At 30.0% G+C, this 16,072-nt stretch overlaps 1 protein-coding gene across 1 annotated transcript in view; it reads right to left on the reverse strand.

Moving 5' to 3' along the window:
- Positions 1-4,153: 4,153 nt before the first annotated feature.
- The window catches only part of LOC129989018 (beta,beta-carotene 15,15'-dioxygenase-like), a 54,250-nt gene continuing 42,331 nt past the window's right edge, over positions 4,154-16,072 (reverse strand). The window contains exons 5-10 of the mRNA XM_056097323.1: positions 14,023-14,240; positions 11,479-11,751; positions 10,455-10,554; positions 7,715-7,821; positions 5,719-5,833; positions 4,154-4,540 (exon numbers count right to left, since the gene is read on the reverse strand). Coding sequence (XP_055953298.1) covers positions 4,383-4,540; positions 5,719-5,833; positions 7,715-7,821; positions 10,455-10,554; positions 11,479-11,751; positions 14,023-14,240 — 971 coding nt within the window. The 3' untranslated portion in view covers positions 4,154-4,382. The remainder of the gene's footprint in view (positions 4,541-5,718; positions 5,834-7,714; positions 7,822-10,454; positions 10,555-11,478; positions 11,752-14,022; positions 14,241-16,072) is intronic.

Genomic DNA, 16,072 nt, shown 5'->3' on the forward strand with positions numbered 1-16,072 from the left:
GTTATGTCGAGAAATAAGCAAAAGTATATAGTTTGTGAAATATATTAGGTATTTTCTTAAATTATAAATGTCAATGTAACTTTGCCTTGTGTCTTTTATATTGGACCATCCTCATATGTTGAATTTCTTATATTCTCTTATATACTATCTTTATATTTTAAATTTGGAAGACGTCTTTGTACAATTAAATCTTTTAACACTGTTTTTTTGTAACAATTAGATTTGGAAGTCTCCATTATTGCAACATGGTTTCATATAACAGTTTTAGTAAACAGAATCATCAATATACTGGCACAGATTTCTCAGTCCACCATAATGGTTATGTTTTCTTTCACCAAATATAAATAAAGAAATTTTCAAGACTGATTTGCTATGAGTTACAAGAATTTTTAGTTTTCTCTACTATATGATGATAGTGTTGTTCGAAAGCTTTCATGAAGTAGAAAGTCATATAAGAAATAAGTGATTCATTTTGTTAAATGTCATATCTTTGTCATTGCATTGTGAAATATTTAACTACACAATGTGATGTGTATAGTTAAAATTTATCTGGAATTTAATTTCTAGCAATATATATTTATTTATTTAAAGTGATATGAATATATTTGAATATGTATGGGAAAAGGTGTTTTTCTTCAACAAAGCTTTGTTTTACAACTGAGTGGCAGAAGGGAAAGATACATGTGATGTATGCAGCTAAGCGTTTTCTCAGCTTATAGAAAAAAAAATTGTTCAAAGATCTGCATGGTGTAATAAGATATGCACTTGTATGTGTATTCTAGATCTTTCAATAATCTTTGAAGGAATAGTCTTTAAAATCTAAAGGAAATAATCTTTAAAGCTTTATTTATCATTTATAAGTTTTTTAACAACTATCTATAATTTATTCCCCCTATTTCTATATAACTAACATAATAAAGTATTGAAATGCACTTTGTTTTTTTAATCATGTATGTTACAAATTCAAAAAACTGTATTGATTGAAGTAATTTGTTATATTTTTTAATTAAGTGTATTAAAAATATTGTTCTTATAATTCCACAGTTGAATCAAGATTATTATAGAGTAGACATTAAAACTGATATGTGATAATTCATACTGCTAAACAACATTTTTTGCAATATATTTAATAGCTGGAGATATTTTCATGCAAGTATGAAGCAAAAAATTCCTCTGCTATTTATTCATTTCAAAAACAATCTACATATGCAAAAGACTTGTTTTAAAAGTGTAACTTGTTAACAAAACTTTCAAGAGCTTACTGATGCAATAGAACCTCTTATATGCCATATTTGCATGTAAGCATTTAGAGAATCATCTATTGACATTTTCTTTATTCTATCATGTATTATAAAATGCTTTCTTATCTGTAGCATTTTGTAGCATATATGCTGACTTATTCGAAAGAAAAAAAACCATGTGTTTGTCATAAAGCTTTTACTCAATAAGGATATTTAAAGAAATGTTTACTAAAGCATGCAGCTGAAACTATATAATTGCAAGATGTGCATTAAGTCCTTTTCTTGGAAGGGATGTTTAAAAGGGCATTTGCTGATGCACAGAAAAGAGAAACTATGTTACATATGAAATGTGCTGTAAAACTTTTTCTTAAATGGGAATTTTAAAGTCAGATTTTTTAATGAATTTAAAAGAAAAATTATATGTTTGTGGAATGTGTAGTAAAGCTTTTTCCTTAATTATAAAATTTAAAGAAGCATTTTTTGACCATGAGTAACTACTTTCTATACATATTTGCTAACGTATATGAAGAGAGACTTAATACTCATGAGATGTGCAATTTTCTCTTGGAAAGTACTTAATGGAATAAAACATTTTTTCAATAATATAATTTAAAATAGTATAAAATGAAAAAAATATTTGAAATAAGGAATATGTACCAATAATCTTGTGAATATAACAACTTGCATAAAGTATTTTTGCATATTGGATTATTTCAAGCAAATTTATGTGATAGACATTTAATAATATCCCAATTCATGGGCAGTCAAATTTTCAAAGTATTCTTAATTACCTGATAATAAGGCAACTTTGTAATGTATGAATGCTAGATAAATTATAGATTTTAATAGAAATATTTCATTGTATTTAAAGATATCTAAAATGCATAAATTTTATGTATCATTATTTCTGATAGTTTAATATGTTCTATATCTATTTTATATTTATACAAATCTTTTGTGAAGTGTAAGCAGTGGTAATTGCTTACACCTATACAAATTGATTTTTTTTTGATGTGGAGCAATTTAAAGAGATTAAAATTGTGTTAATTAAAGTAAAGCATTTTCAATTTAATTTGAATTATAATTTTAAAAAATGCATCTGTTTTAATTATAGTTTGGAGATATTAGAGCATTTATATGTGGTATGTTTTTTTTTCAAAAGATCTTATCTTTCTTTATTTGCATTTTAATACAGAACAGAAATTTGCATTTTTTGCTTCCATAATCATGACATATTCATTTTTAGCTTGAGAAATCTGAATATTTGAATTAACATTGTATTTTGGAATGTGTACTTTTCATTTTTACAGAAATATAATAATTCAGATCTGTATTTCAATCTTAATAGCTTCTATTTTGCTTTCTGCCCCTTTTTTTATTTTTCAAACATAAAACATCATCAAACACATAACATCAAATATTTTTTTTAATTTAATTTATTCTGGATGCATTTGTAATTGAAATCTGCAAGATAAAGTACATTATGCCATTTTTCCTAATATTTGTTGAAAACACTAAAGATAAATATTTGGGAGATGTAATGCAGTGTGACAGCAACCTTAGTCTTAGCTAAGTCAAAATATTTAGATTAATATAAACTTTAAAAAATTATAAAATAAGCAAATGCTTTCTCAAATATCCAATAGTTCCATTTGCACACAAAAGGTTAATCAAAAAGTCTTGTTTATTGTTATTGAAATTTCCTGTTGATGGCAAGAAATAAAACTTTACGTACATGTGTATTAATCATATGCCCCCAATTTATCACCAAAAGTCTATCTATTACAACTACCAATTAATTGCCAAAACAAAAAATTGCTGAAGATGTTATGTCAACTGTACTACTAATTTGACTACGACATGCTATTTACATATGGTTCACCAAAAGTTCACCAATGATGTGAAGTTAATACATAATCAAAGTATCAAATTTTAATTAAAATATGGCTAAGTAAGGGAATTTAATGAATCATTTGCACTACATAACAAAGTATAAAAAAATATTATTTCTGTAAGCTTCTTGATTTTTTTAACAAAATTTTCATCTTTTCTTGAGTAAAATAGGCTATCTAAAGAACTTTTTCCAATGTATAACTAGTACTGTCACTAAACATAAAAATGGTGTTTTACAACTTTTATTGATTAATGGTTAATTTCATACAAAAGCTGGGGAAAATGTGATGCCTAAGATAGTTTGTGATAAAGATGCAGCATTTAAGAATATATGTAAGATAATTGGAAATTTCTTTAACTACATAAGTTGGTATCTTAGTTCACTGACATAAGCACAATTGTCTTGAAATTTAAAGAAATCTGATGTTTCTTATTACATTGCAATGTGTTAATTTTGAAATAATTCAGAATAATTATTTTAAAACATAGCATATAATTTTGAAATGAAATTTATATTATTAAAAAAGTAATTTTTTGAGTTTTAAGGTGGTATAAAAATAATTTTTAAAAAAATATTTTTGAAAGACCCAGTTTGAAAACTCTTGATTTAATCAGAATATATTTCAATTAAATTTTTGTAGTAAAGTGTTTTCTAAAAATGTGTTTCACATTTTGCCTTTGTCTAAGAAGCATCAACAATTTTTTTCTTTTCAGAAGTCTTATTATATTTCAAATTAAAAATATTCTTTTGAATGTCTCAAAGAATTATCATGCTGTTAAATTCCATTAAATTCAAACATTTATAGTTTTTTTTCTCAGTTTTAATATCAAATTATTATTAATAGTAAATTTTCTTTAAAAGCCGCATGCAATTGATTGAATTTAAGAAAGATTTCCTCTAGCAAAATTCATCTATTCCTGTGATAGTTTCATGTAGTGTATTTCACCGTGCATCTCTTTAGTATATTTTCATAATAGTATAGCAAATATGGTTTTAAAAAATTAGATATAGACAAATATAAGAAAAAAAAGACATTTATTAAAAAAAATTATACATAAAGCTTAGCAAAATGTCGAACTTAAGTACATTTGGGGAACTATACATCAAATATACTTTTGAGGGGGGGGGAAATAGCTGCTTTCAAAAAAATGTTCAGAAAAGAATTACATATATCTCCTCCATCGATTAAAAGCGCTGCAAAAGGCACATGCAAAAATAAATCGACACAGGCATTCAATTTCACAGAATCAATTCTTTGGTATGAATACTCCATGAAAATCTCCTGGAATGGAAGATTCTGTCTTGAAAGTTGTTCTCCCTATTTCTTTCATTGATTTGGCATCAAGAACAATCATTGAAACCTTGCTCTCATCGTCTTGGTATAAAAGAGATGCAATCAAAACACCTATAGTAAAAGAAAAAAAAATGAATGAAAAAAAATTTTTTTTTTCCTATAATAAAAATGAATGTATGTGTGTCTATCTCTGTGTGTACTGGCACTCTATGTGCCAGAATGTTTCACCTACAGCTACCAAATTTGGCACAGATTTCCTTTGGATGTTGGAAATGTTCATCTAGGAGTGATTTTTTTATAATTTTATTTAGAATTATAATACTATTAATAATTATTTAAAAGTTAATTATTTATTATAACTAATAATAGAAATTAATAGAAATAAAGTGAAATTTCGAAGTTTTTCCCACCATAATTATGAAAAATATTACAAAAATTTTATTTTTAATTACAAAAAAATTATCTTTTCAATCATAATAGTTTTTTTATTGCATATTTTTTTCTTTTTAATGAATTTTTCAAAAAAATTTGTGTATTACAATATATTACTTCAACAATATATTACACTGTTGAAGTGGAACTAAAATCGCTTGCATTGTTATTACTAATATTTCAGACTGGCTTTTTTTTTGTCCATTTCTCCTACCTTGACTCTTATATGCTCTCAATGAAAATCACAAAACCAACGAAAGATTATTTTGAACTCTAACATTTGCAATCAATAAAGAATGTATTACATTTATAAATCTGTATAAAACTGCATAGCCATAACATAGATTAAGTTGGAAATTGAATAGAGAAAAATTAATATTTATAACAATAAATCATAAATTAAAAAGACAGGTAGAAAATAAAGCAGAAAAAGATCTTTTTAATGCATTTTAAAAATATATATTTTTTAAAATTATTTTTGTTAAATTTATTAAAAGTACATTTTTATTAGTAAGATTCATATGTGAAATCTAATTTTTTAATTTTTGTCATAATCATGAATATATTCTTAATATATTGGATTGTATAGTAAAAGGATTCAATTAAATTTATTATTTATCAAATTTAATAAATAATAGTATTTAATTGCAAACAGTTATTATTTTATTAACTAAATAAATAAAAACTTTTCATTTTAATGAAACTACAGAAGTTTGCATTTAAAATCTATAAATTATCGAAATTTTTTTTAAAAAATCTTGTAATTCACTTAAGTTTAGATGTTGGAAATTTTTTAAGGTTATTATTTTTTGACTTAGTTAAGAAAATAAGCATTTATATGAAACAAAGATTCTTACCTGAATCTTCGTCTTTATTTTCTGCATTAGGATCAGAAATAAAAACTGGTTCTGAAGGTATGACACCACTTTCATTCCACGATACAGTAGTTTTATCAGTAACATCAACTTTTATCTGTAAAATGAAATACAACTACTGTTAATATAGCATTTTGGCTAATTAGCATAGTATTGTAGCAGTAAAAATAATATTACTGAGAGTTTACTAGAATTTCATTCTTATTGTTCCATTTTATGGTGAACTATTTTCTGAAAAAATAGTGGTATTTTTTTTAGTAGAATTAGAAAAATTTGAGGATAATATATAGAAATTCTTCATGGATCAAAGATATAAAGGAATTCGTGGCATAATATAAAAAAAAAAAAATCTTGCTGACAAATACTATGAGGCATATATTATTACATACCTGTAATGTCGTTTTTCTGTCATGTTAATCTTATAGTAAAAAAGAGAGATTTACAGAGTTAAAAGGTTCTAAATCGATGACCTTCAAATTTAGTGTTTCAAATAAAATTCTGATAATTTTCATTGCGTCATCGAGTATTTAATCGGATGATGTTCTTTCTGCACTGAAAGCGGAAGAAAGATTCTGATAAATATCTGTATGAAATTTTCAGACTTTATGGAAAAGAAAATAACAGTGCCATTCGAAATAGATTACCCCTACATTTATGTTTTCATAATAACTATGACGTCATGGGACTTGATTTCTTTAGAAAAGTTCATGTAAACCGATGTAAAGATATTTAAATAACAAGGCCTATTTTTTATTTTTTTTTTGAAGGAAGTATGGATATTAAACTTTTCATAAGAGATTTAATTGATATTAAACATGACCAATAGTTTTGCTGATTATTGATCACCGAAGACGAATGAAATCGTTAATTTTTGAAGTAAATTCTGTTTTTTGTCAATAATCTCAATAGGATTATTTATCTTTTTTTAAAAGATTGAACATTGAAAAGAGGTTTTCAATGTTCCACTTTAATATCTATTTAAATGTTATCAGTGCCATTTAATGTTGACAAATAAAGTAATATTTACAAGTTTCATTGCTGCATTTCAGTACAGTACACGGTTTTTAAAATGAAAGCTGAAAATGCAAATGTCTTTTGAATTTTTAATAAACGCACTTGCAAAACAATTAATGCATTTTTAAAGGAGTCATTTGTCAATGTGTGAATTTAAAACATGATGAGAAATATACTTATAGAGGCTTCATGGTCTTTTTTATGTTTTATTCTTTCATCGATTGTTTTGAAAACAATAGACTATAATGCGGGAAATTTCTACACACTTATATTCCGGTAAAAAAAAATTTAAAAAAATCAGAATTTAAGTATTATAATGAAAGACATAAAAATTTAAATATTATAAAGAAAATCAACATTTTATATTCTCATTTTTATTTCTTTAAAAAATGGTCAAGATATTTAAGTGCATTATTTGTTAGTTTAGTGTTACAAATCTGTAACATTATTTCCCTAGATTATTTATCTCAAAGCACTTTACAGACATGTTTAATCTGAATGGATCCTGAATGCATCCAAGTTAATCCACATTCTTCAAAATTATTTAACAACAAAAATGAAAAAAAAAAAAATGGATATTTCTATTATGAGACATGATCCGAGTATACTTTTAGAAGATTCTACACTCTGTGAAGGAGATTATATAAGCTTATGCTCGTACACGAGCATCAATTCTCTCTTTGAAGTGTTGACGAAGAGGCGAGCTCTCTAGCTGCATCTAGTTTCAGCTGTGTAATAACGGTTTGCTTTTTGTGTGTGTAGTTGATTTCTACAAATGCTACTTTTATGTACGCTTAGTCTGTGTTTTGCTAACTGTGTTCATGTTTTCTAGTGAAACAAAGCATCGTTATCCTTTTTCGATCTTATTGAACTTCTCATTGTACACTTTCTGTACGATTTCCCTAACAATAGTCGATCATTAAACAAGAATTGCTACTTACTGATCTCCATTATTTTTACTCACCAGATGTGTCCTTTCCAATGTGGCATTCCTTGCCATCGCATAAAAGTACTTGTATTTCTTTCCGTTGTAGTCGTAATTTATTCTGGGAAGCTCTGGTGCCCATGGATCTAAAAAAATGAAAAGAAAAATTATAGTAATTTTCAAATGTTCAATCAAAGTAATAAATGTTAAATATAGCTATCTAGTAACGCTAAACAATGCTGTGCATACCAATTATTTTATGTATGAATGTCAAAGTAGCTCATTGATTGGCTTTTTGTGAAATCTCCAAATCGCGATAAATAAGAACTTAAAATTTGGCAGACATCCACTAAAAAAAATTATTTTTAGTGGATGTCTTTTTAGTGAACCTTTATTCTCTAATAACAATTTAGTAACAATGCCAGGCCTGTCATAGACATATCTAGCAGCAACTGACTATAGATTTACATCTTATTCGATGGGACTTTCGCAGATCCTGCTCCTAATACATCTCCGGAAGAAGAAACCCTCGGCTGTCAGATATGGTGATTATAGTTTCCAAGGTCCACACCATCCCATCCCATGTGGATCGTAAGAAGCGTAAATCGTTTACACTTTATGTATAGAGCAAGAAGTGACAGCTCGATACTTAAAATGCATATCGACAAAATCAGAATTCGCGCAGCAATGCCAGGCATGTCATAGACATTCTAGCAGCAAATGACGATAGATTTACATCCTACTCGATGGGACTTTCGTAGATCCTGCTCCTAATACGCCTCCGGAAGAAGAAACCCCCGCCTGTTAGGTATAGTGATTGTAGTATAAGGTCCACACCATCCCATCCGATGTGGATCGTAAGAAGCGTAAATCGTTTACACTTTCTGTATAGAGCAACAAGTGACTTAAAATGTATATCGGCAAAATCAGAATTCGTGCAGCAATGCAACTGCTAGAAATCTGCATGGAATATGACAATTTTCACCCAGACTGCCTTTACCTACGATCTAAACAGCGCATCTATCATTTTAATGAGCATTTTCCGCACACAATTCTCATAACAAAATATGTTTTTTCTACCAGATATCTTAGATATACATATATGTAATATAATTTTGGCAGTTACGTAGCCATTAAGAAAAGACTTTTTGAATGAACTTCAATTTATTTTATAATGAGAAACAATTTTTATACATGAACAAAGGCGCGCGTTCGCATTAGCACTAGAACGTCCGTCGGTGTCGATTGGACACCGGGGTCTGTTTAGTTTGTTCTCCTTTCCTCATTTTAGCAGGTAATTTGAACATTTTTCTTAACTTTTAATCATTTTCCATGGTCATTACACAGAAAAAGTTATGTGGTTCTAGGTTAATTAGGAGAGGGTTTACAACTAAATGTACCTAGAACGTCCTCTGGTGTCGTTTAGACACCAAGGCAATTTATCATTATAAATAACTGTCGTTCAACAAATGATAGTTCAACAAAGAAAACGAGAGCAAAAGCGTCAGAATTTTTCCCTTTAGCGATTTTATTACGAGATTCTAACAGGGATTTATTTGGCACATGTCGACTTAATAAAAGGAATCCTGGGTATCTTTCAAATACAAAGCATAGGCGAAAATCTACGTTTTTTGACATTAACCTCATTATTTATTTTTAAAATAATAAGTGGGGAATAAAGATCTATTCCCCAGCCACAACCACTGATTCTATTCTGGAAAATTTTTGTTTCATATAAAATGTCATAACCACCAGATATTTCGTCAATGATCGTCTTGAAAACCTCATTTTGAAGAGACATCTCTAAAATACAATTTTCTTTTATATCTGTCTTACAGCATTTTCTATAATGGAAAAAACTTCAGCATTGATTTTCACAATTTCTATTACATATGAAAGCTCATGACTTCTAATTGCCATAGCTCCCTTCCACCAAACAGCTCACCATTTTTCAGAGATATCGCAAGATTTAACTTTAAATGAGCCTCTCGCTTCAACAACTGAGCCGATTTCGTCAATATATTTAAAATAAGTAGGAAAACTAACGAACCAGTCCTCCACTCAGCTGCAATCATTGGTCCGATCATACGCCACTCTTAAATATGCCATCAATGGCCACCTACCTTCTGCTGCTCTTTGTTTTCGGAAGATGTCCCAAAATAAGCTTATGGCCTCTAATCGTCAATGCTTTTTCCACCAAACCACTCATTGTTTTACAGATATCGCAAGATGAGCCTCTAGCCCCAACAACTGGTCTGATTTCGTCAATATATTTAAAATAAGTAAGAAAACTAACAAACCAATTCCCCAGCTACAATCATTAGCCCGATATTGTCCCACTTCTAGATATGTCATCAAAGGTCGCCTATCTTCTACCGCTCTTTATTTTCGGAAGATGTCCCAAAATAAAGTTTTGACAGTCTCAACTATTAGATATTGCGTCAATTTCATTAACAAATTAAGTACACCACTTTGTACCTTTTGATTGGTAGCTAAGCTACTAGAATACTCCAAGTTTATTCCTCGAGTATAGTTTAAAATAAAACTTTCTTTTGTTTTAGTAAAATATAGTTTAACAAAATTGATTAACATGACTAAATTGATACTCTTAAATTGGTGGACAAACAGTTAGTTGCGGAAAATGGCTGAAAAGACTCTTCATTAAACTTCTTGAATTGGCAAATTAGAAATCGACTAAAAATCTGAATCCATCACAAAATGTATAGAACTGAATTTATACTAAAAGTTAATCAAGTTATATATTTAAAGTTTCTTTTACCAGAAGCAGTTAGTATCTCAGGATTGCAATAGATGGAGCCGTCCGGTTGTTTGTATGCCGTGGCTTCAGAATTTGATAAAGTCACTAAATTTTCATCAACCTGGAAAATCAGAATTCCAAATTTGTTAAAATTCAAAACTGTCCACCATTTTTTAAAATAGAAAATATTAAAAATAGTACAATAATTATGTGCATTATAAATCTAATTTTTGAAGTTTCTTATACATTTTCATTCATACTGTATTTAATGTTAATGATACTCGAAGATGAACAGTAGGAAAAATATATTTTTCAACAAAGAATTTTGTGATTTCAGATGGCAATTATTTTATGGTTGCCATTAGTAGTAAGACCAGAGGGAGTGGTTTTCTAAAACTTTTTCATATACTTGTCATCCAGAGATCGCCTCACATGGCATTGGTACAATAGTTAAGAAATGTCAACTTTTGCCATGAATTTGCCATCTTTACCAAATCTAGCGTGTGATTTATGGCGATAATTACAAAACGAAGAGAGCTAGATAGATAAAATTCGTTACACAGATATAACATCTGTAGTGTAGACACATGTCAAATTTTGAGCCAAACGTAACAATGGGTTTGCTGTCTGTCGGTTTAAACTTTCAAAAAAATGAAAACATGATAATCCAAAAACGCAATGACTTAAATATATCAAATTTGGTACCGGATTTGTGACTACAAATGCAGTTTTGCGTAAAAAAATTTTTCAATCGATTAAGAAAAATGTGTCTAAAGCACAAACTCGATTCTTGTATACTTTTAAATCTTGTCAGGGTTTAATCGCCAAATAAGTTGCCAACAATGAAACCACAGATTCATTGTAAATACTAAATTCACACCAAAGTTAACATTTCGTAACTATAGCGCGCCAATGCCATGTAAGGCGTTCTTTGGCATGACAAGTTTATTAGAGAGTATGCGAGAAAATGTTGAAGAAACCACTCCCGCTGGTTATTCAACAGTCACATGCAGAAATATTATTAATTTTTTAAAATTTTACTTACTTTTTTCTCTCCTCCCACGGACAGAGGAATAACATATCTTTTAGCCCTTGACACGAATGGCTCAGCAATTTTTTTTGGATTGTGAAACAGTTCCTCCAGGGCCTTTACGTAAAGGGTCTTGACCACTTGGCCCTGCTCATACACGCACATATCTACCACGAGATGATTGTCTTCTTCATAAGCATTGATATGATGGAAAACGAAAAACGCCTTCGACACGTACACTGTGTCCAGTAGCTGACCATCTGAACGTCTGACAACATGGAATCGAGTCTACAAAAGTGGAATCGAAATGTAAAGTAAATATGATGAACACTTTTGCAATGGGTACAATTCGGTTTTAACGGCGACCAAAAAGTGCCGAGAAAAAATCTCGCCAAATTATAAAAATATACTGAAGAGCATTATAATTTATTAAGAAAAATTTTGAACGTGCGAATCATATGCTATATAGGTTGACTATTGAAATCGCCAAATTGGCGATTTTTTTTTTCTTGGCGCTTTTTGGTCACCGTTAAAACCGACAAGTACCTTGCGATGTGATTATCAAGACAGCATATCTTGAATTACTATTGATTGAAATCTACTTTAATGGGCCCTTTCGCATCGCCAAGGATCCCAAACAAAGCCAAATCGACAAAGTACCAATCATACAACTCAAAAAGGCAAAACATTTAGCAAGCAAACAGGTTTCTAGAAAAATTATACTGCTCTTGCTTGCTACACATCCCAATCTCATACTTTCAAGTTATTGTGCTTGCTTGCTTAAGTTTCCATATTGACGACTAATTCAAGGACAAATTTTCATATTGACGATTAATTCAGGGACAAATTTCTATATTGACGACTAATTAAAGTAGGTTATTGATAATGAAATGGAAAAGATTAAATTGGTGCCAGGGAAAAATCGTTGTACTAGAAAATTTCATTCTAGTTTTAATTATAAGAATCATAAATGTAAGAACTAGTTTAGTTTTAGAAAACAAAAGAAAACGTCGACAAAATATCCAAATAGACTCAAAAATAATATCCAGTTGCCAATGAGCATTATTATTTGTTTGGCCATTTTATCACTGTTTTTGCTAATCTTGTTCAAGAGATCAGTATGTAAATGAATTCGATTAGGGTCAAATTTAAAATTCCAATAAGGCTTTAAGGAATGTGGTTCCACATCTCCAGAAGGTAGACCCATCTCTTTTGCGAAGGAAAAAGGACTGTGTTTCTTTAAACGCTTATTATTATGCCATGAATGGAGATAAGCAGAAGTTCTGTGCTGATCATTGTAGCTAAAGAGCTTATCGTAATATTTTAAAAGACAGTGACTTCTTCTCAGAGAAAGAGGTGGTAGATCACTCTCGTACAGCACAATATCATTAGGGCAGCTATTACGAAGGCCAGTAATTATTTTTGAAGCACTTAATTGCGCTCTTTCATGTTTGTCTAAGTTAGCTTTTGAGGCATCATGAACCATTTGTATATCGTAATCGTTTTAATTATCTGCTCACAAAAATAATAACCTGTATCTGGCAAGGCACTCCTGTATTCATAAAAATAAAAGGAATGGTTGTTTTTTTCTAACTCAGCTTTAAGTATTTCTTTTCGTTAATCTGCAAACGTCAACTAGGCATCGTAATTTCGCTTATTATTTTTTTATAATTAGGCCTCGTTCGTGAAACGAAACATAGTGTCCACAACAAATAAAATTTATCCAACTTAGAATAGGAATAACGAACTGACGTTACGTAACGTATAAAACGACGGAACAGCTTTGATATACAGTCATTTTTGACAAAAAATAGTCTATCGCCAAATTTTAGCGAAATTGCCAAATGTGGCGCGAAAGGCAGCAATAACGTTTCCAATCGTAAGGTTTCTATGAATGCTGCAGCAAATTGATAGAAAAATCAATAAATGCAGTAAACTGGAATGCACACAAAAAAATTTAATCGAAAATAATGAAAGTAAACAGAAGGAGTATGTACATGGCAGCAATGTAAACCCCAAAAAAAGCACTACCGAAAAATTGCCAACCTCACAAGGCTCCAAATGACTGTATATCAAAGCTTAGCCAAAACGATTACGATACAAATAGTATATCGATACGCAATAACAATAGCTGCAAGGAACAGAATAATTACTCTAAACCGCAGACTCACTTAAAGAATTACACAGCAGTTCTCATTTCCAATTAAATTAGGAATTTGATTTACGAATAGATTTTAAATACACAATCCTAAAGTAAAGTTCTTATTTTAAGTCTATAAAAGTTCTCCGAGATCTACAACTTAATTAGAGATATTTCTATAAAAATATTTTTTTCATAAACAAAGAAAAGTCTTAAAGGGGTATTGTCCCATCCTTCTCCAATGCCCTGATAGTTAAACACATCACAGTTTTTTGTTGACACGTAGACATTACCAAAACTTCTACCAATAATAACAGTATCTTGACACATGATCAAAGAAAGTAAGTCTAGAAAATAACAGTTAACAATGTACATAGATTAAACACAGCCTTCTTATTAAATTAAAATGTAAATTATACCGGCGAGTCTTGGTCCCAATACAAAGCATCCGCAAATGTTCCGGAAATGAATTGTGCCCATACCATGCGTGGTACAGAGAGGTAAAGCGGCTGCTCAACGAATACGAAATAATTTTCAGTCATGCCGAAGCTATGGTGGTAGCTGAGGCCAAACGTCTTTGAAGAGGGGATTTTGCAAACCACTGATCCATTTTTGAAAGGATTGTCGCTTTTATCCGCTATAAAAAAATAAAATGAAAATATTTATTGAAATATTTTTAAACAGTTAAATGTCATAAAATATAAATTTACAAAGCATTGATTGATTATAATTTAATTATTTACATCGCATTCTGATATATTTTGGAACGGACTTCTTAACCTTGAACCGTGTCCTAATAATGATGCCACCAGATCATTTGTCAGACATCCTCCTCCCTCCTGATTGATTAAATGTGAACCAGAATCAGGGCCGACCGGCCATCTGGGGCCCCGCGACTGAGGAGAGAGGCACCGTGATTAAGAATTAAAATAGTGTTCTGAACAATAATAGCGTTTACACATTCTGAAAGTATACACGTTTGTTTCCACTGGCTGGCTGAGCGTCGATTGACGCCGTTTTTAGGCGATGATCACAGTGATACCCATAAAAAGGGGGGGGGGGGAGTTCATTTATGAATAAGGAGATTCCCTTCAGACATGTTAAGTCAGAGCGGAGCGACTTCTAGGCTCAAGCGGAGGCCAGAAGTCAAGGCTGAGGCTGGGTTCAAATGAACTTGTAAATCATCAGCTATTTACTTTTTTCTACAATTAATGTAATATTTTTTATGCATGCATCTGTCTATGTTTGTTTATATTAAGTTGTTCAAACAAAAAGTAAAACGAAAGTCCTAGCAATGCGGATTGCATGACTGCTTCACCGGCCACGACCGGAATGAAAACAATTAAGGAAGAAACTTAAATGGAGCAGTCGAAGGATTTGAAAATATACGAAGTTTACAGTATATTTTATAGTCTAGTGCATGTGTGCAAAATATTGTTAATATAAAGTTAAGTAGATTTACAGTCACTTACCTCACCTACTAAGTAATAGCGTATAGTATAGCATATAGTAATTTGATAATTCATTCTATAAACTGCTTAATACAATTAGATATAACCCTGTCCATGCCAAGGATATATTCCTCTGGGTGTCAAAAAACAAAATTTATCAGAAAAGAAAAAAGAAGAAAAGCTAAATTTCAAGAAGTCACAAGTAGATATGTTTTCTTGGCTACGAAGTAATTCTGGCAAAGAAATTGCTTCGACTTCAGAATTTTCAAACTTCTACTGGGGAAGAAAGTTCCGCGTAAAATACACTGTCTTGCAATGAAAATGTTGAAACGGCGAAATTTGTTGAAGAACCGTGTATTTATTCAAATATGACCGAATCAGAAAATAATGACGAAAATGACAATAACAAATATGATCAAATGAGTATGAATGATCCTGGTTTACAGTTAAGTATTATAACTGATAAATTTAGAATGTTTTGTGTTAAAATCGGACCTGTACAAAGGAGTTTTTGATAAAAATGCCGATCATTTTCCACTATGTACTACTTTACAAAGTGGAAAATGATCTACCTTCATTTAGCACATAGATCACAAGAAAAAATTGTTTCTGCGTTAGGAAATGAAGTCCTTAACAAAATTAAACACAATATAAAATCAGCTATGTACTATAGTATCCAAATGGATTGCATTCCTGATATTTCCCAGAGGGAACAAACTTCAATCCTTACTAGGTATAAAAATTTTGAAGAGAAAAGGTTAACTATAAATGAGTCATTTATAGGGTTTATTGAAGTAACTAATGTGGCTGGAGAAGGACTAGCAAAAACTCTATTGGAAAAATTAAGTGAGCTTGATTTAGATATTATAAATTATAGAGGGCAAGCATACATATAATGGTAGCAACATGTAAGGTAAATATAAAGGTGTGCAGTCTAGAATACTTTCTCTAAACTCACATGCAATTTACGTGCCTTGTCTATCATACTCCTTTAATTTATTAATTTGTGATGCCGCTT

This window comes from Argiope bruennichi, chromosome 10 (genome assembly GCF_947563725.1).
Source record: "Argiope bruennichi chromosome 10, qqArgBrue1.1, whole genome shotgun sequence".
Classification (NCBI taxonomy): Eukaryota; Metazoa; Arthropoda; class Arachnida; order Araneae; family Araneidae; genus Argiope; species Argiope bruennichi.